The sequence below is a fragment of the Pelophylax lessonae genome (assembly GCF_965119305.1).
Source record: "Pelophylax lessonae genome assembly, chromosome: 3".
In the NCBI taxonomy this organism is placed as follows: Eukaryota; Metazoa; Chordata; class Amphibia; order Anura; family Ranidae; genus Pelophylax; species Pelophylax lessonae.
The window spans coordinates 491,647,418-491,667,523 of record NC_138770.1 but is presented as its reverse complement, the minus strand read 5'-3'; the positions used below and the strand labels follow the sequence as shown (position 1 = coordinate 491,667,523).

At 46.4% G+C, this 20,106-nt stretch overlaps 1 protein-coding gene across 2 annotated transcripts in view; it reads left to right on the top strand.

Annotated features, from left to right (window-relative positions):
- The window catches only part of RIOX1 (ribosomal oxygenase 1), a 320,376-nt gene that overhangs the window by 110,018 nt on the left and 190,252 nt on the right, over positions 1-20,106 (top strand). For both annotated transcript variants that reach the window (XR_014225073.1, XM_082251939.1), the window contains exon 7: positions 3,612-3,719. Coding sequence is in view for 1 of the 2 variants with exons in the window: in XM_082251939.1 (XP_082108065.1) it covers positions 3,612-3,719 (108 nt within the window). In the remaining variant the exon portion in view is untranslated. The remainder of the gene's footprint in view (positions 1-3,611; positions 3,720-20,106) is intronic.

Here is a 20,106-nt window from a genome sequence, read left to right as displayed (position 1 = left end):
GCTGATTGGACAGCTCTATTCCATAATGAGCTTTTTCTATGTGATCCCATTGATCTAGTATTGACATTCTAGAACTCGGGTTCTACCCATGATAACCCTTTGACGTTTTAGAAGTGTGTGTTTTTTTTTTTTTTTTTCAATCTTATTTTATTAAAAGATAAATAGAAAAAGAATGTACAACAATTTAAAAAGTTATATACCAAGTTATACAATAGGGTACAAAGATAAGGATCATAAGAAAATTAGCATAGTTACAACATTATGGCATTTTCACAATCTGATTTTCGTACGTAATAGAATAATAAAGACCTCCAAAGGTTTTCACATTAAAATACATGAAATAGATCTCATAGGCAACCAAAAAGCGAAATGGACACATATCAGAAAGGATATCTTGAGTTGCGTCAATAACACATATACAAGTGTGAGGGGGGGCTGACACATATACAGGTGGGAGGGGGGGGGCTGACACATATACAGGTGAGAGGGGGAGCTGACACATATACCGGTGTGAGGGGGGACTGACACATATACAGGTGTGAGGGGGGCTGACGCATATACAGGTGTGAGGGGGCTGACACATATACAGGTGTGAGGGGGGCTGTCATATATACAGGTGTGAGGGGGGCTGACTGAGTACAGGATTGTACTCTGTGTGCGGGCGGGAGATGGGAAAGATCTCACTCTTACCAGCTCAGCCATAAGAGAAGCACTTCTCTTTCATTGTGCCAGCAGGGAGATGAATGCATCGGGGCCATATACATGTAGACACACACATGCATGTGTGTTTGAGATTTGAGGTGCACACCCTAATGCAATAGGCTGCGCACACCTATACAGGTGTGAAGGGGGGCGGACACATATACAGGTGTGAGGGGGGGCTGACACATATACAAGTGTAAGGGGGGGGCTGACACATATAAAGGTGTGAGGGGGGCTGACATATATAAAGGTGTGAGGGGGGCGGACAGATATACACGTGTGAGGGGGCTGACACATATACAGGTGTGAGGGGGCTGACACATATACAGGTGTGAGGGGGCTGACACATATACAGGTGTGAGGGGGCTGACACATATACAGGTGTGAGGGGGGCTGACATATATACAGGTGTGAGGGGGGCGGGCGCATATACAAGTGTGAGGGGGGCTGACACATATACAGGTGTGAAGGGGGCTGACACATATACAGGTGTGAAGGGGGGCTGACACATATACAGGTGTGAAGGGGGGCTGACACATATACAGGTGTGAAGGGGGGCTGACACATATACAGGTGTGAAGGGGGGCTGACACATATACAGGTGTGAAGGGGGGCGGACACATATACAGGTGTGAGGGGGGGCTGACACATATACAGGTGTGAGGGGGGCTGACATATATACAGGTGTGAGGGGGCTGACACATATACAGGTGTGAGGGGGCTGACACATATACAGGTGTGAGGGGGCTGACACATATACAGGTGTGAGGGGGGCTGACACATATACAGGTGTGAGGGGGGCTGACACATATACAGGTGTGAGGGGGGCTGACACATATACAGGTGTGAGGGGGGCGGACACATATACAAGTGTGAGGGGGGGCTGACACATATACAGGTGTGAAGGTGGGCTGACACATATACAGGTGTGAAGGTGGGCTGACACATATACAGGTGTGAAGGTGGGCTGACACATATACAGGTGTGAAGGTGGGCTGACACATATACAGGTGTGAAGGTGGGCTGACACATATACAGGTGTGAAGGGGGGCTGACACATATACAGGTGTGAGGGGGGCTGTCATATATACAGGTGTGAGGGGGGCTGACTGAGTACAGGATTGTACTCTGTGTGCGGGCGGGGAGATGGGAAAGATCTCACTCTTACCAGCTCAGCCATAAGAGAAGCACTTCTCTTTCATTGTGCCAGCAGGGAGATGAATGCATCGGGGCCATATACATGTAGACACACACATGCATGTGTGTTTGAGATTTGAGGTGCACACCCTAATGCAATAGGCTGCGCACACCTATGATGTGTGGATTTGGTGGGATGGCCCATGGGCAGGCCCTTGGTGGTCAGGCTCAGAGGGGCCCAGGTCTAAAGCTGTGTAAGGGGCCCAAAAATTTCTGACGGCTGCCCTGTGCACATTTGAGATGTAATTCATTTGAATTGCACCTAAAAATGCGGTGCGGTTCTGCCACGATTGTCACTCAATAGATCACGCTTTTATTGCGGCAAACTGCATCATTTAAAGCATGTCCTCAAAAAGAACTTTTTTTTGGGCGACAAGCTTCAAACAATGTAATTTGCAGCGCAAATGATCTTGCCGGAACTGCACCTCATTTCTAAGTGCTGTGCAAATGAATGGCATCTTAAATGTGCATTTGTCATTCACACCCGGGCATTTTGAAATTGCGGGCAGAATTGTGGCAAATTTGCTCGCATTTCAAAATGCCCAGGTGTGAATGCAGCCGAAGCAGTCACCTACACTAAAGGCAGGTCACTGAGGGGTTAATGCTTCTTCTGTGTGGCTGATCTCTGAGACAATATTGCACCCTCACTGCAGAATGGTCACTGGTGGGTTAATGCTCACACAGAGGATACACCAATATGTGGGTGCTAGAGGTGTGATGTCACTGGGGAAAGACCAATCTGTGTGCAGGAGGTGTGATGTCACTAGGGAAAGACCAATCTATGTGCAGGAGGTGTGATGTCACTGGGGAAGGACCAATCTGTGTGCAGGAGGTGTGATGTCACTGGGGAAGGACCAATCTGTGTGCAGGAGGTGTGATGTCACTGGGGAAGGACCAATCTGTGTGCAGGAGGTGTGATGTCACTGGGGAAGGACCAATCTGTGTGCAGGAGGTGTGATGTCACTGGGGAAGGACCAATCTGTGTGCAGGAGGTGTGATGTCACTGGGGAAGGACCAATCTGTGTGCAGGTGGTGTGATGTCACTGGGGAAGGACCAATCTGTGTGCAGGAGGTGTGATGTCACTGGGGAAGGACCAATCTGTGTGCAGGTGGTGTGATGTCACTGGGGAAGGACCAATCTGTGTGCAAGAGGTGTGATGTCACTGAGGAAGGACCAATCTGTGTGCAGGAGGTGTGATGTCACTGGGGAAGGACCAATCTGTGTGCAAGAGGTGTGATGTCACTGAGGAAGGACCAATCTGTGTGCAGGAGGTGTGATGTCACTGGGGAAGCACCAGAAAGAGGCTGTTTTGCACAGTGGTAAAGTGAATGTAACGTAGAGCTTATATAATATATGGAGTAGGATAGTGTTTGACACACAGAATTTTTTTCAAGATTTAATAGTAAACTTATTTCATATGGAGTTCATATAAATTCAAGGGAGAACCTAATATGATTTTGGGATGGGGATACCTGTGCATTTTTATATCTTCGAAGCAGGATCTTAAAAGCTTCCCTCACTTCTGTGAAATTAGATTTTCCCTGTCTCTCCAAATGGGCATATAGGTACTTGTCGAAGAAACAACTTCAGTATGTCTTTCATATTGTTACTTTACAGTATATCCACATGTGCCATTCAAAAGTATAATACACAAAGATACAAATGATACTTCTTGATATGCCAGTTTGTCTTTTCTTATTTCTTGGTCCAGGTATCTGACCCCCCCTGCTACTCAGGGTTTTGCACCACATTATGATGACATTGAAGCCTTTATAGTTCAGCTGGAAGGCAAGAAGCACTGGAAAGTCTACAGTCCAAGGTTAGTGTTGCTGTGTGCAGCAAGATTATCCTGGTAAAATATTGTTAGTGTTTACTTGATTTATTTTTAACAATATTTGTGTTTATTCTTTAAATAAATGGGTATGCTTTGTCTGTAAGGCCCCGTTCACATACAAGCGACGTTACTTCCCGGGGCGACCTCCGAGGTTGCGGTGCAAGCAGCGCGCAACGACCTCGGAGCGGCCGGCACGGACTTCATAACATTGAAGTCTATGACGGTCGCCTCCAGGTCGCCCCAAAGAAGCTCCGGACCCTTTTTATAAGTCGGAGCGACTTGTGTCGCTCCTATTAGAACGGGTCCGCAGCTTCCCTATGGAATGCGACCTACGGCGACCTGTGAGGCGACCAGGTCGCCTCACAGGTCGCCTTAGTGTGAACGGGGACTAAAGGGGCTGTGCTGGGAGAACATTATTATCTAATAATGAGCATCATCAGTGGTGCATTAATGGAGGTGCAGTTGGTGTGGTCTGCTCCAGCAGGCAGGCAGCTTCAGCACTACCTCCAGCTAGTCCAAGGCCGCTGCGTCAGTGACAGCGGGAGATCAGAGTGAGAGAAAGTTGCCTTCTGTGTTCTCCTCATATGACAGTAGAGAACAGGACTCCTCTCACTCTCATCTCCTGTTGGTCATCTGGTGAGCTTTTCTTTTGTTTTGGGGGGGGGGGGGGGGGTGTGAAGGGTGATCTAAGGTTCTGCACCTGGTGGAGGGTGTTTGTACTCTGTGTGTCTTGGGTGGGGGGTGGGGAGTCAGTCGGTGCTGAGGATTCTTTTGCTTGGGGTTTGGTCTGTGCCGAGAGTGGGAGGGGTGGAGATTCTATACTGGGGCGATCCATCTGCACGGTGGCATCTGTGTGGGAGAAGTCAGTCTGTGATGGGAAGAAAAGTTATTACTTATGGGGTCTGTGTTGGGAGAAGAGTGTGTTTTGGGTGAACCTTTACTCAGGGGTTTGTACTGAGGAGTTATGCTTTGAGGGGGTATTTAGGGATGTTTGGGGAGATTTGTACTGTGCCAAATATGGGCTGGGGTGGTAGGGTTGATATGTACTGGGAAGAAGGGGGTCATTTTGGCTGTATTCTGTAAAGTGGCTGTGTGTCACTCCTGACCCCTGTACTATAGACACTGAGGGGAATTTATCAAAACTGGAGAAGACCGAATTTCAAGTAACTGTGCATGATAACCAGTTAGCTTACAGCATTTTCAAAGCCTAAAGTGTTGCTAAACCAACAACAGTAAAATCATTCTGTATATGCAGTAAAGCATGCTTGTTCTACTCCATGTGGAACCTAAGGGGTTAATCCTCTGCACTATGTATAAAGGCTGTTTGATCTCATGTCTTCTCTGATTCTCCCCTTCTTTTACTGCATTCCAATCTATATGCTGATCGAACAGAGCCTTGAAGTCACTTTGCACATGCTCAGTTTGGTGTGTATTGCAAGAAAGTTTTTTTTTTTGGGGGGGGGGGGGAAATGTGCATGTGATCAGCACAGTCCAGACAAAGTCAAGGGTCCTGTAGCCTTATAGGACAGTCAGAGGAGAATGAAAACCCCTCCCACAATCTTTAACCAGACACTGATAGAAGTCACAAGGGTGCTATATACTGCTGATGAGAAAAGGTAATTAGCAGTTTATATTTACTAAAATAATTGTATTTCCATGTTTTGTGTACTGTGGGAGACCAGATATAGTGAATGCAGGGTCCTGGGTTTAATAACACTTTAACCGCTTCCCGCAAACGGACATACCTGTACATCGGCTTGCAGAAGTGTTTGTACCGGGATGATGCCTGCAGCTGCATTAATGGTGGAGATCCCTACTGCTACTTCTGCTGATGCATCCCCTTCAGCCCCTGCATGTGAGGAAGACTCAGCCATGTGAGCTGTTCCTGATGGCACAGTGAGTAACATGGTATTAGTCAACCAAAACACTATATCCTCTGCAGTAGATCCTGAACCTACCCTAGCAGATATATTGAAAGCAGTTACCACCTGCAATAGCTCTCTGAACACCCTGTCCCAGGGAGTTGATGGCACGTGGAAAGAAATCTCTTTAATAAGGCAACATTTCTGCAATTTTAAAGAACGGGTTAGCTCCCTGGAAGATTCTGTGCATCCTATAGTGCAGTCCTCTAAAACTGCATAACAAAATTTAGCCATGCACGACTCGCATCTGGAGAATATGGAAAACCAGCTTTGCAGGAATAATGTGTGAATTGTGGGCTTGCCGGAAAGGGTGGAAGGAAAGGCACAGACAGAATTCATAGAAAAATGGCTCAAATCCACGTTGGGAGAGGAGCACTTTACTCCGTTATTTGCATTAGAAAGGGCACATAGAGTCCCTGGCAGACCACCGCCATCAGGGGCGGCACCAAGAACCTTCATACTGCAGATGCTTAGCTATAAAGATAGAGACCTCATCTTGCAGAGAGCTAGACAACTTCCAGACATAGATGGACGACTCCAGGATCTTATTCTTCCCTGACTTCTCGGCAGCGGTACAACAAGCAGGGTTCACTGATGCGATACGTCGTCTACGGCAACTGGATCTCACTTATTCTATTCTCTACCCTGCCAGATTACAAGTAGTGGCACAAGCCACCGCACATTTCTTTGATTCTCATGAAAATGCAACTCATTGGATCGATACCTATAAGTGACCAGGCCAGTCCTCTGATCCAGTTTGATTCCCTGTGACGCAGGACTCTTTCAACCCGATTCAGTCTTTTCTGTTTTGTTTTAAAAGCAAACAAGAAGCTCTACCTGAAATTTTCATGGGGAATGTTATGTTTCAGGAAATAGCCCGCATAAGGGCTCTGAACACTGCCACCTGGTGGTATCTGTTCTGCTTCTTTCTATGGCGCAATTCGTGTGTTCTTCCTGGTCACGCCCCCCCAGGTAGTAGCTCCTGAGTGGAGCAAGTTCTTTAGTGGTTCTCTGACCTTTATTGAATGGTCTACTGTATACAGTGCCTTGCGAAAGTCTTCGGCCCCCTTGAACTTTTCGACCTTTTGCCACATTTCAGGCTTCAAACATAAAGATATAAAACTGTAATTTTTTGTGAAGAATCAGCAACAAGTGGGACACAATCATGAAGTGGAACGAAATTTATTGGATATTTCAAACTTTTTTAACAAATAAAAAACTGAAAAATTGGGCGTGCAAAATTATTCAGCCCCTTTAAGTTAATACTTTGTAGCGCCACCTTTTGCTGAGATTACAGCTGTAAGTCGCTTGGGGTATGTCTCTATCGGTTTTGCACATCGAGAGACTGAGATTTTTGCCCATTCCTCCTTGCAAAACAGCTCGAGCTCAGTGAGGTTGGATGGAGAGTGTTTGTGAACAGAAGTTTTCAGTTCTTTCCGCAGATTCTCGATTGGATTCAGGTCTGGACTTTGACTTGGCCATTCTAACACCTGGATATGTTTATTTGTGAACCATTCCATTGTAGATTTTGCTTTATGTTTTGGATCATTGTCTTGTTGGAAGACAAATCTCTGTTCCAGTCTCTTTTGCAGACTCCATCAGGTTTTCTTCCAGAATGGTCCTGTATTTGGCTCCATCCATCTTCCCATCAATTTTAACCATCTTCCCTGTCCCTGCTGAAGAAAAGCAGGCCCAAACCGTGATGCTGCCACTACCATGTTTGACAGTGGGGACGGTGTGTTCAGGGTGATGAGCTGTGTTGCTTTTATGCCAAACATAACGTTTTGCATTGTTGCCAAAAAGTTAGATTTTGGTTTCATCTGACCAGAGCACCTTCTTCCACATGTTTGGTGTGTCTCCCAGGTGGCTTGTGGCAAACTTTAAACGGCACTTTTTATGGACATCTTTAAGAATTCGTTTTTTTCTTGCCACGCTTCCATAAAGGCCAGATTTGTGCAGTACACGACTGATTGTTGTCCTATGGACAGAGTCTCCCACCTCAGCTGTAGATCTCTGCAGTTCATCCAGAGTGATCATGGGCCTCTGGGCTGCATCTCTGATCAGTCTTCTCCTTGAATGAGCTGAAAGTTTAGAGGGACGACCAGGTCTTCGTAGATTTCCAGTGGTCTGATACTCCTTCCATTTCAATACTATCGCTTGCACAGTGCTCCTTGGGATGTTTAAAGCTTGGGAAATCTTTTTGTATCCAAATCGGCTTTAAACTTCTCCACAACAGTATCTCGGACCTGCCTGATGTGTTCCTTGTTCTTCATGATGCGCTCTGCGCTTTAAACGGACCTCTGAGACTATCACAGTGCAGGTGCATTTATATGGAGACTTAATTACACACAGGTGGATTCTATTTATCATCATTAGTCATTTAGGTCAACATTGGATCATTCAGAGATCCTCCCTGAACTTCTGGAGAGAGTATGCTGCACTGAAAGTAAAGGGGCTGAATAATTTTGCATGCCCAATTTTTCAGTTTATTTGTTAACAAAGTTTGAAATATCCAATAAATGTCGTTCCACTTCATGATTGCGTCCCACTTGTTGTTGATTCTTCACAAAAAATTACAGTTTTCTTTATATCCTTATGTTTGAAGCCTGAAATGTGGCAAAAGGTTTTTTTTTTGTTCCAGCAATTCACAGTCACTACCAACGAATGGACATGGGGACTCCTCTATATATATATTGTGACAGGAAGTCAGGTAAATCTGGGAATGTAGTCACAGGAAGGAGATACATTTCCACCTGATTTAGAAAGTTCACTGATACTATAGGGTGTTGGCTACAGAGCTAGCCAGCAGGAAGTTGAAAGGCCTTCACCTGTTCAGAATGAGAGAGTTAAGGCTCTATAATTTGTTCAGAGAAAGTCCTATTGATTGCTGCCTCCTGTCGCCGTGTGGGCTGGGAGAGGAAGGCAGACAAACTGCTGCATCCTGACGCCATGTGGGTAGAGGACAGTCCTGTGTGCCCCCTGAAAGCTGAGTGAGCATGGGGAAGACCTCCTGAAGCGGTGTGCGCTCAGGAGGGTAAAAACGAGTGAAGACGTCTCAAAGGTGAGAAGACGAAGTGTTTCTGTGTGAAAGAAAACAAAGGGACATGTTCAATGGACAATGTTTGTGCTGTGTGAAAAGCAAACAAATGGACATTTGAGTGTCTGCTGTAGGATCAGCAGTGTCGGCCCAACAGTAGGTTGGGAAGACTTCTTAGGTAGGTTCCAGCGTGAGAAGGTAGCCGCCCACAGAGGCAAGGATTTATTTTGTGTTTTATTTTATTTTGATGTTTTGCTGCATGCACTTGTTTGAAGAAATTGGAAGAATAAACCATAAACCTGTTGTTTGCAAGCACTTTTGGGCTATTTCTCTGTGAAAACGCACCCCCCAAGGAGTCATCTACGCCTACCACCGAGCTAATCCCTTACATATGGTGGAGGATGCGGGCATAAGCAGAGATCCCTGCAAGGAAGTGCAAATGTTTGATGAACTTTATCTGGTGCATTAGATTGCACAATCTATGTGTGCAGGAGAGAAGATCCTGACAGAAAAAAAAAAAGTGTTTTAAAGAGACAGCGGTCTCAAAATTATTTGATGAACTTTGTTGTGTCTGGTGCAAGTGACTGCACAAACTGTGTGCGCAGGAAAAGAGATCTTGCAAGAGAGAGAACAACTACATGTGTTAAAGAGACAGTGGTCTGAAAATTTTTTTGCTGGACTGTGAAAAATTTGTTTGTGGAGTTATTGAAGATGGGGCGATCCAAACGCCTGAAAAATGCAAAGATAGATGAAATGAGAGACCGAATTCTATGGATGGAGGGGATGTTACCGTCTGAACCAGCCCCATCCATGCCTAAAGAGAGTCTACTAAAGAGGAAGGTTGTTGTCCCTAGCAACACTGATGAAACTGCTATGGAGACGCAGTGTGCTCAGATGAAAAGTAAGCTCAAAATGGAGGAGATGTTGAAACAACTGATTATATCAAATACAGCTCAACAGCAGGCAAATGCAGCTCAACAGCAGGCAAATGCGGATTTTCAGCGGAGCTTTGCAGCTCAACAAAAGGCTCATCAAGAGAGCATGGCAGGCTGGAAACAGAGACGCCAGCAGCCAATGGAGGCCATCGGTTTGGAGGAAACCGAGTATGTGTGCAGGGCTGAGTTGGATGCCTTGCAACGGAAAATGGAAGAAAAGGAACAAGCCTTGGAATTGCTTAAAATGGAGCATAGAAACTTGCAGGAAACGAATGAACTACTCAAGTCTCATGTGTCACAGTGGGAAGAATCCACTGCTCTTCTTTTGGTCGAGTTGCAAAAACGCAGAGAGACTATAATGGAGAAAGATACCATCCTCATGGAAAAGGAAAGTGAAATTCAGACTTTGCAGAAGCAAAGTATGGCTGATATGTTGGAGTTGCGTAATCAGCTGGAAAAAAGTCTTCAGTGTTTGGAAGTTACAAAAATAGACCTGCAGGAGTCGCAGGAACAGAATGTCGCTCTGAAAACGACATTGTCTCTCAGCGACAACGAGAAAAGTGAAAGAGAGGCTAAATTACGGAGTACTGTGTATGAGCTCACCACTTTGAGCAATGTGGTAGATGAATTACGTGCAGACTGTGAAAGTTGGAAAGGTGAAGCCCAACGTTTCCAGCAGCAGTTAAAGGAGAAAGAAGCCTGTGTGGCAGAATTACAGTCTCATTCCCAGAAACTAGCCAATGAGGTGAAGGCTCTTATGCAGGGAAAAGGAGATTGTGAACATAAGAGGGAAAAAGTAGAGGCACGGCTTCTGGAATCGCAAGTCAAGGTGTCAGAAGGTGACCTATTGTGTGCTAAGCTGTTAGAGAAGGCAAACCGATTGCAGGTTGAGTTGGACAGTGTCACAAATCGGCTTTCTCAAGCAGACAGCAAATCTAGAGAAATTGCGGAAGATTTTTCTATCTTGGAATCGCAGCTGCAAGACACGCAGGAACTCTTACAGGAAGAGAGGTGTCAAAGGCTGAGTTTTAGCACAAAGCTCAAACAAATGGAAGATGAGAAAAATGGCTTCCTGGAACAATTAAAAGAGGAGGCGGAAGCAAAGAAAAACCTATCAGAGCAAGTCGCAACATTGCAAGCTCAGATAGCGGATATGAAAAAACGCATGGAAGAAAGCGTTGGTTCATTACAGTGTGTTGAAGATGTGAAAAAGAAGTTTGATCAGATGCTTGGTGAAGAGAAGACTGTGTCTGCAAAATATGCAGAAGAACGCGCCCGTGCAGAAACGGAGGTGCGTGATAACGAGAGCAAAGCCCTGTTCTTGGCTCGCTCTTTGGAGGAAGCTCTAGAGTCTAAGGCTGAACTAGAAAGAGTTAACAAGCAGCTATGTACAGAGATGGAACATGTGGTCAGCTACAAGGATGAGGTTGAGAAAAGCGTTCAGGAGCTAGAAAAGTCTAAACGAGCCTTAGAACAGCAAGTAGAAGAGATGAAGATTCCGTTGCAGGAACTGGAAGAGGAATTACAGGCAACAGAGGATCTGTCCCAAAGAGGGGATAGTGTGCCTGATGCAGTTTTTAAAAGGATCAGAGTTTTGGGGTCTGTCCTGAGTGAGCCTCAGAAATGTGATGACATGTGGCTTGAATCACCCCTGTGGAATAAACCGTTCCTTCAAAAACTTCAGCAAACAAAGGAGCTGTGTAAGAAATGTGATGTTTTCTCAGTTCAGGCTGAAAACCTAGTGGAGAAAACTAAAGCGGAGAAAACTAAAGCGGAGAAAACTAAAGCAAGTGATATAAATCTGGGAGAAAAAAGCAAACGCCACCTAGTGGAGAAAACTAAGGCTGTTGATGAAAACGTGAAGCAAATTAAGTTCAAGTGCCTTTCAGGGAGTGTTTCCAAAATGGAACTGGTGAAAGACGGGTGGCAGAAGTTTGATCGTGATCTTGAGATGCATTCCATGTGGAATTCAGATAGAGAAAAGGAACTAGGTGACTTTGAGCGGTCAAATAGTTCAGCAGAAAGTGCATTGAAGAAACCTGTAAAAGAATGTGTTGCAGTTCCATGCTTCTTCACTGATGCAGAGAGGAGGTCTATAATGGATACCACCCAGATCGCTGGGTTCAACTGTGTTGTTGCCTTTGACCCCTATGTTGGTGGAAGGAAAGTTGATGATGTTCTGGTTGGCTTCTTCTGTGAAGAGTTTGGCAAGAAATATAAACTCAATATCAAATCAAATAGTAGGCCTTTACTGCGACTCGCTCAGGAGGGCGAAAAGTTTAAGAAGTTGATGAGTGCAAATGCTTCAGATCTGCCTATGAATATGAAATGTTTGGTGAATGATATTGATATCTCTGGGAAAAGGAACAGGGGTCACTTTGAAGAAATGTGTGACAGCCTGTTGTCTCAATTGGAAAATCCTCTGCACAGCATCTTAGAGCAAGCAAAGCTCAAGAAGGAAGATCATTCCCTTTTACAACAAAAAGTCAATGATTGTGTACAGCTGTATGGAGAGGCAACTCAAGTCACAGAGGGATGTCAAGAGTCCCTACTTGGAACAAAGCTTAGTGAAGCAAAGGTTCTCAAAGTTTTGTGGAAAACATTTATGGATTGCAGAGAGAGGCGTCTTAAGAATGTTGAAGACATTAAGACTAGCCCAATTGAGTTGCCTATGGATCACGGTCCTCCATGGTGGATTGGACAGACGGTTATGAGGGACAAGCTGTCTGACATTTATGAGAAAGCTGTCAATGAAGATGACAGAAACGAGAAGGAGCAAAATGATGCCAAAAATGCAGTTGAAGAATGTGTATATGAGATGAGAGACAAACTGTGTGGCATTTATGAGAAATCCGTCAATGAAGATGACAAAACAGTTTCATCCGGAAGCTTGAGGATAATAGGAGGCTTATCAGTGAGTCAGCAGTGCTTGACACATGCGTGCCTGGAAATCTGTGTCCCAACCCTAGGGTTGAAACAAGAGGGGGGGGTATGTGACAGGAAGTCAGGTAAATCTGGGAATGTAGTCACAGGAAGGAGATACATTTCCACCTGATTTAGAAAGTTCACTGATACTATAGGGTGTTGGCTACAGAGCTAGCCAGCAGGAAGTTGAAAGGCCTTCACCTGTTCAGAATGAGAGAGTTAAGGCTCTATAATTTGTTCAGAGAAAGTCCTATTGATTGCTGCCTCCTGTCGCCGTGTGGGCTGGGAGAGGAAGGCAGACAAACTGCTGCATCCTGACGCCATGTGGGTAGAGGACAGTCCTGTGTGCCCCCTGAAAGCTGAGTGAGCATGGGGAAGACCTCCTGAAGCGGTGTGCGCTCAGGAGGGTAAAAACGAGTGAAGACGTCTCAAAGGTGAGAAGACGAAGTGTTTCTGTGTGAAAGAAAACAAAGGGACATGTTCAATGGACAATGTTTGTGCTGTGTGAAAAGCAAACAAATGGACATTTGAGTGTCTGCTGTAGGATCAGCAGTGTCGGCCCAACAGTAGGTTGGGAAGACTTCTTAGGTAGGTTCCAGCGTGAGAAGGTAGCCGCCCACAGAGGCAAGGATTTATTTTGTGTTTTATTTTATTTTGATGTTTTGCTGCATGCACTTGTTTGAAGAAATTGGAAGAATAAACCATAAACCTGTTGTTTGCAAGCACTTTTGGGCTATTTCTCTGTGAAAACGCACCCCCCAAGGAGTCATCTACGCCTACCACCGAGCTAATCCCTTACAATATATATATATATATTTATATATATATATATAATGTACCATGCTAACCATAATAGTCCAGAATATCTAACCGAACATGCTGTTGTAGGACAGATATGGTCGCTACAAATGTGGGTCATCAGAGAAAGGAGGGTTCTTGCCAACAAAACTTTCAGTATTGCACTAATGCTTTTGTTGGGATTTGTCCTGCTCTATAAGACATTATTCGTATGGCTAGTATGGCTTCCCTCTAAAAGGCAAGCTATATTTACCACACTGCAGAGGTTCTCTCTTTCACTCATCTGTTTGCAGGAGACACATCTCAGTAGTGACACGCTGCACTATTTAAAAAGGTGGCAGTATACAATTCAGTATCATTCCACTTATACCTCCTACTCTAGAGGAGTTTAGGTCCCTATTGCTAATGGGGTAGGATTTCTCCTGCAGGCAGTCACAGAGGGTTAGTAAGGGTCAGTATTTGCTCCTATACTGTATGTTTAGAGGGCCTTATGTGATAACTAATATCTATATTCCACCCCCATACTCCTTAGAGGTTGTTAAGGGTCTCCTTCATTTTGTCTGCGACAAACCAGACATTCCATGGTTGCTGTTGGGAGATTTTATCAAATATTTGGACCCATCACTAGATAAATGCCATCCCCCAGAGCACCAGGTAACCTCAGTGTCCACGGCGTTTGCCAGGAATATACAGGAGCTTGGGCTTGTAGATTTATGGCGAAAGAGAAACCCAACAACAAAACAATTTTCGTGTTTCTCTAGTACCCATACGGCTCTTTCTAAAATTGATTTGGCATTAGGCACGTCAGCTTTCTTATCATATGTCAACAATATTCAGTATGTGTCACATACTATCGGACCACTCTGCCTTAGTTCTAAAATGATATCTCCAATCCTACCCCACTCGATCATTTTGGAAAATAAACCCCTATTGGTTGGCACTGTTTCCTTCAAGTGAGGGTATCCCAAAAGACCTAGGGGTATATTGTACGATTAACAATTCCGCAGTAGCTCTTCCTGTATACTGGGACTCGTTGAAGGCATATCTGAGAGGGCTCCTCATTTTCCAGATTTTGAAAATTAAACGACGGTCCAGGAAATGGGAAAACTCATTGGCGGCTAAGATGTTACAGGCAGAATGTCAATATGTCAACAATCCTAATCCAGAAACGAAGTCCGCATGGTTGCAAAGGCCGCTTCAATAGCTATCCAGAAGGCGGTGAACAAACGGTTCTTTTTGCAACAACCATTTTTTGAGGAAGGGGAAGGTACAGGGCACCTGTTGGCTACCACCATGAAGGCCGAAAGACCATCAGTTTGTGTCAGAAATGCAAACAGAATCGAAAACAATGGTAATTACTACTGCTGAGATTTGCAGAGTATTTTGTGAGTTGTTTCAAAAACTCTGTAGTATTAAAGTATTGTATGCAGTTGAGGATTTGACCAAGTCCCTTGATACCATTGACTTACCAAAACTATCAGATGAGGACAGGACAGCCCTAGAATGCCCTCTAACATTGGACGAGTTGAGACTTTCCGCTGCCAGTTCCCATAATAACAAAGCTCCGGGGGTGGATGGTCTCCCAGAAGAAGTGTACAAAATATATGGGGAAACACTGTTACCAGAGCTTTTGGAGGTTTTTTTTTCAAAATGCATTTGACGCAGGTTACCTTCCACCCTCTATGACCGAGGCAATTATTATTGTGCTGTTGGAGCCAGGTAAGAACCCTAGAAGTCCAGATTCTTATCGCCCTATTGCACCACTGACCTCAGATAGAAAACTCCTAGCAAAGATGTTATCTTCGTGACTGTCAAAACATATTACTAAATTGATCCACGCAAACCAATCTCGATTTATCCTAAACTGATCCACAGCCATTAATATCAGGCGTCTATTTCTAAATTTACAAGTCCCAACTGCTAATACGGTAGTAGAGCCATAATGTCACTTGACGCGGCAAAAGCTTTTAATATCAAAGAATGGGAACTCTTGTGGCATTGTCTGGCATTTTAGATCCGGGCCTCAGTTCATCCGGTGGATACAACTACTGTATACTACACGAGAGCCCGAGGGCAAGTAAATGGATATTTCTCTATCGTTCATTGACGGACGCAGTCGCTGATCTTCATATCCGTAGGGTTATGCTGCCCCCTACAGGAGTAGTACACTAGGCAGAAAAAAATTCTGGCTACAAATATGGGCAGTCCCAGGGGGTATACCCTCTCTCCCTGCTATAGGATGCCAGTTTTATTTTGCCTAGTCAGGAGTGAGGACCTTGTTCCTTGCTGGGTCTTTGGTCCTGGCAAAGTTTTTTTTTTTTTTTCTAGATAGTTTTTTTTTTTCTATTTAGCTTTTTCTCCTGATTTTTTTTTTTCTTGTGAGATTTACAAGAAACTAAGCCGGATCTGGGCGATGGGCTGGATATATAGATACAGTAGTCACCCCAGTCGGCCAACAAGCGCACAGACCCCAGCTCCACGCTAGGTAGGCCGCGACATAGTCCCACTGGACAGGGACTGGCCCCGCGAGTTAAACGGCTCGCCAGGTCGTATACGACCAGGTCTAGGCCCGAGTCGCAGCATTCCTATTGGCCGACAGCCCCCCACTTCGGCGAAGAGATGGTTGTAACTACTCCCGAGGGCTGGGACCGAGCGTCAGGCTGCAGTTGGGGGGGGGGTGCCGCCGGCGATGGATGAACAATCGTGCGGGAGGGTTACCTGTCACTCCCAGGGCCCCCTTCCTGTCGATCCTGTCCAGGAGGCTGGGGGTCCCCACGAGGGGCTGCCATTTTCTTGTAGCCAATGTGCTCTGCAAGATTCTGCAGCCATATTGATACAACTGGCAGACATTTTGATGTGGATTTCTAATAGGAATCACTGGCGGCCATGTTTTTGGAGTTCCTGGAGGAGTCTTTTCTTGATGGAGCCCCTCCCTATACCCTAGTGCTGATCCTCAGATCTTTCTTTCTGGATTGAGATTGCTGCAGACATGTGCTGTGCACATGTTCTGGGCCTCCTGGTGCATCTTTGTAGAGTGGTGAGACTGGAGGGTCTCTCTCTCTCTGCTGGGGGTCGTCAGTGCGCTCTGCCTGACCTCTTGGTGGCGCTGTAGCGTGGTGAGATGTTTTGCGAAAAGAAAAAAAAATTCTCTACAGGATTTTGCTACAGGTTCCCCTGGTGCAACATGGACCCTGCAAAACATGTGTACCCACCTGACCCCCTCAAGGAGGCCGCAGGGCCCTCCGGATCCCAGCTGTCCATAGATGCACTTTAGGCGGTCCTGGAATCGTTTCTGTCCTGGGTGGAGGTGACCTTTAAAGGGTGAGGTGCCAAAAAACACCCTCCGCCTACCCCTGCCTTATCTGATGTGTCAGATTCTGAGTCTGATTCAGCCACTGCAGACGCGGGTCTCCCTGCCGGGTCTACTACCTCGCACCCTGTCTTCTTTGACAGTGAGGATGACATCTCTACCTCCGCCACCGTGCAAGAAAAGGCACTGTGGACGCACTGGTTGTCTCTGTACTTGAGACCCTAAAAATGGAGGACACAGTTATGACTGCGAATGAGGCGCAGGTTACGCTTGGCACTCACAAGCCATCCAGAGCGGCAAAGGTTTTTCCCTTTCCCGTGTATTTTGACAACATGCTCAAAAAAGAATGGGACCGCCCAAAGCATTCAACTGGGGTGCCTAAACGGATTGCTAGACACTACCCCTTTGAGGAGTTCCTTATAAAGAAGTGCACTCTGCCACCTACGGTGAACCCTTCAGTCTCAAGACTGAATAGAGCTACCATGATCCCAGTGGAGGATTCCCCATCCTTTAAGGATTCGGCAGGTACAAAGGCGGAGACTGTGGCCCGCAATATGTACTCCTTGGCGTGGGTCTGCGCTATGACCGGTGTGAACGGTTGCCCTTGTCTCGCAAACATTGACTGAATGGGCTAAGTTACTACCCCGTGACCTGGAGGGGAAACATCTTCCTCCTTCCTTTAAGGAGCTGTTGGACCAGCTGATGCAGGGGCTGCAATTTGTTTGCGATGCCGCGCTGGATGCTGCTCCCATTTTGGGCCGAATGTCGGTTTCGGCGGTGGTCCTCCAGTGTATACTTTGGCTAAAGTGTTGGTCTTCGGATCAGACCTCAAAGAAGGCCTTTACTGATCTTCTTTTTCAAGGAGATCGCCTGTTTGGGGCTACCCTGGAGGACTTTATCAAAGGTCTCACAGGGGGTAAGAGTACTTTTCTCCCGCAGGCTACCAAGGACAGTAAGGACACACGTAGCAGACGGGCCCCTCCTTTTCTGCACATATGTTTTTTCGTCCCTCAGGGTCAGTCGATAAGGCAAAGTCCTTCAAGGCCCCCTCAGGTGGTTCAAAGCGACCCTGGTCTGGCAAACAAAAATCGAGTTTCTTCAGACCTGAGGACAAGGCCCCTTCGGCCTGAAGGTGCCCCCTCACCCTTATCTAAGGTGGGGGGAGCTCTTTGCCGATTCCCATACCTGTGGTTATCCCAGATACAAGACAAATGGGTTCACAAGGTCATACGGTCCGGGTACAAGTTCGAGTTTCTATCCGATCCACCGGTAAGGTTCTTCCCTTCCAATGTGAGACTGTTCCCGGATCACTTGCAGGCTCTCTTTGCGGTGGTACAGTACAACAGAGAATAATAGTTACGATTCCCTGTGCAGAACGTTTTCAAGGCTTTTATTCAAACCTTTTTACGGTCCCCAGGAAGGAAGGCAAGGTGCGTCCAATCCTGGACCTGCAGGCACTGAATTTCTTTGCGTGAGTTCAAAAATTCAAGATGGAATCCATTCCCATGGTGGTGGCTTCCCTACATGGGATATTTCCTGGCCTCCATAGACATCAAAGATGCCTACCTTCACATCCCAATATGTGCAGGACATCAACGGTTTCTGCGTTTTGCCGTGGGCGAGGATCACTATCAGTTTGTGGCGTTACCCTTTGGTCTCGCCTCTGCTCCTCAGGTCTTCACAAATGTGTTGGCTCTGGTCCTGGCGCTGTTACAAAAATGGGGGAAATTGGTCCTGGGTTACCTGGATGATCTGCTTCTCCGTGCTGGTGACAAATTTGGAGATCACCGTGAGAACTCTGGAGGAGTTTGAGTGGATTCTGAACCTTCAAAAGTCGTCCCTGGTCCCTTCCATGAGACTGGACTATCTGGGCCTGACTTTGGACTTGTCCGCAGCCAGGGTGTTTCTTCCTCCGAAAAACTACAGATTGCAATTCAGCTGCTGCTGTCCAGCAAATGCTCGTCCCTTCGGACCTGTATGAGAGTTCTGGGACTGATGGTGTCGTCCTTCGAGGCAGTCCCCTTCGCTCAATTCCACATGAAAACCCTCCAGAAGGAAATCCTTCTCAAATGGAACAAAAATCGAAATTTTCTGGAAAATCCGATCCAGGTGACCAGGGAGTCCCTGATCTGGTGGCTTCAGTCCTCGATGCGCAAGCAAGGAAAATCCCTTCTCCCAATATATTGGACAATTGTCACTACGGATGCCAGTCTGTCTGGGTGGGGAGGAGTTCTCAGCAGGTTGTCTGCTCGAGGAGTCTGGTCCCTGGAAGAATCCAGGTTACTGATAAATGTACTGGAGCTGAGAGCGATCAGGCTTTGCCTAGTCCACTGGACCGAGTAACTGCAGGGTTGGCCAATGTGCATGTCAATCACCAAGGGGGCGCCAAAAGTGTCCTTGCAGCCTTGGAAGTGGCAGGCATCTTTCGATGGGCAGATTGCTTTGTTCCAGCTCTCTCCGCTGTTCACATTCCAGGAGTGGAAAATTGGCAGGCGGATTACCTCTGTCAACAGACCTTGGATCAAGGGGAATGGTTTCTCCATATGGAGGTGTTCCAGCAGTTGTGCCTTGGGGCACTCCAGATGTTGATCTGTTGGTGTCTCGGATCAACAAAAAAGTGCAGAGGTTTGTGGCCCGCAAACGCCACAGATGTGCTCGTGGGGTCAGTATCAGCTGATGTATGCCTTTCCTCCTCTCAAGTTGCTGCCAAGACTTCTTCGGAGGATCGAGGCGGAAGGGATTCCGGTCATCCTTGTGGCTCCAGACTGGCCTCGCCGAGCTTGGTACGCTGACCTGGTCAGGCTAGTCACAGACGTTCCTTGGAGACTTCCTCTCAGGGAGGATCTACTGTCTCAAGTGCCAATCTTTCATCCTGCTTTCGAGTCGCTGGCTTTGATGGCTTGGCTGTTGAAAGCCAGGTGCTGAAGGACAGGGTGATTCAGTGATTCCCACTCTGCTTAAAGCGAGAAAAGCGACTTCTAGGAAGATCTATCATCGTACGTGGAAGTTGCATATTGCGTGGTGTGAGTCCCTTGGAGTTTCCCCTCGCTTCTACTCGCTAGCTCGGCTCTTTTATTTCCTTCAATGGGGAGTTGATCAAAAATTGGCCTTGAGTACTATCTAGGGTCAGGTCTCAGCCTTGGCAATTTTCTTCCAAAGGCCATTAGCCACCCATTCCCTGGTGCGTAACTTTATCCGGGGGGTGTGACGCTTGGCACCTCCGGTGCGACCTCCGTTGCAACCTTGGGACCTTAATTTGGTGCGGTCGGTTCTCCAGAAACCTCCTTTTGAAAGTATTCGGGGGATTCCTCTGCTTACCCTATCCCAGATGGTGGCCTTCCTGGTGGCTATTACTTCTGCGTGCAGGGTGTCGGAACAGGCGGCGTTGTACTGTCCTTCTCCTTATCTGATGGTTCACAGGGATAGAGTGGTACTTTGTCTAGAT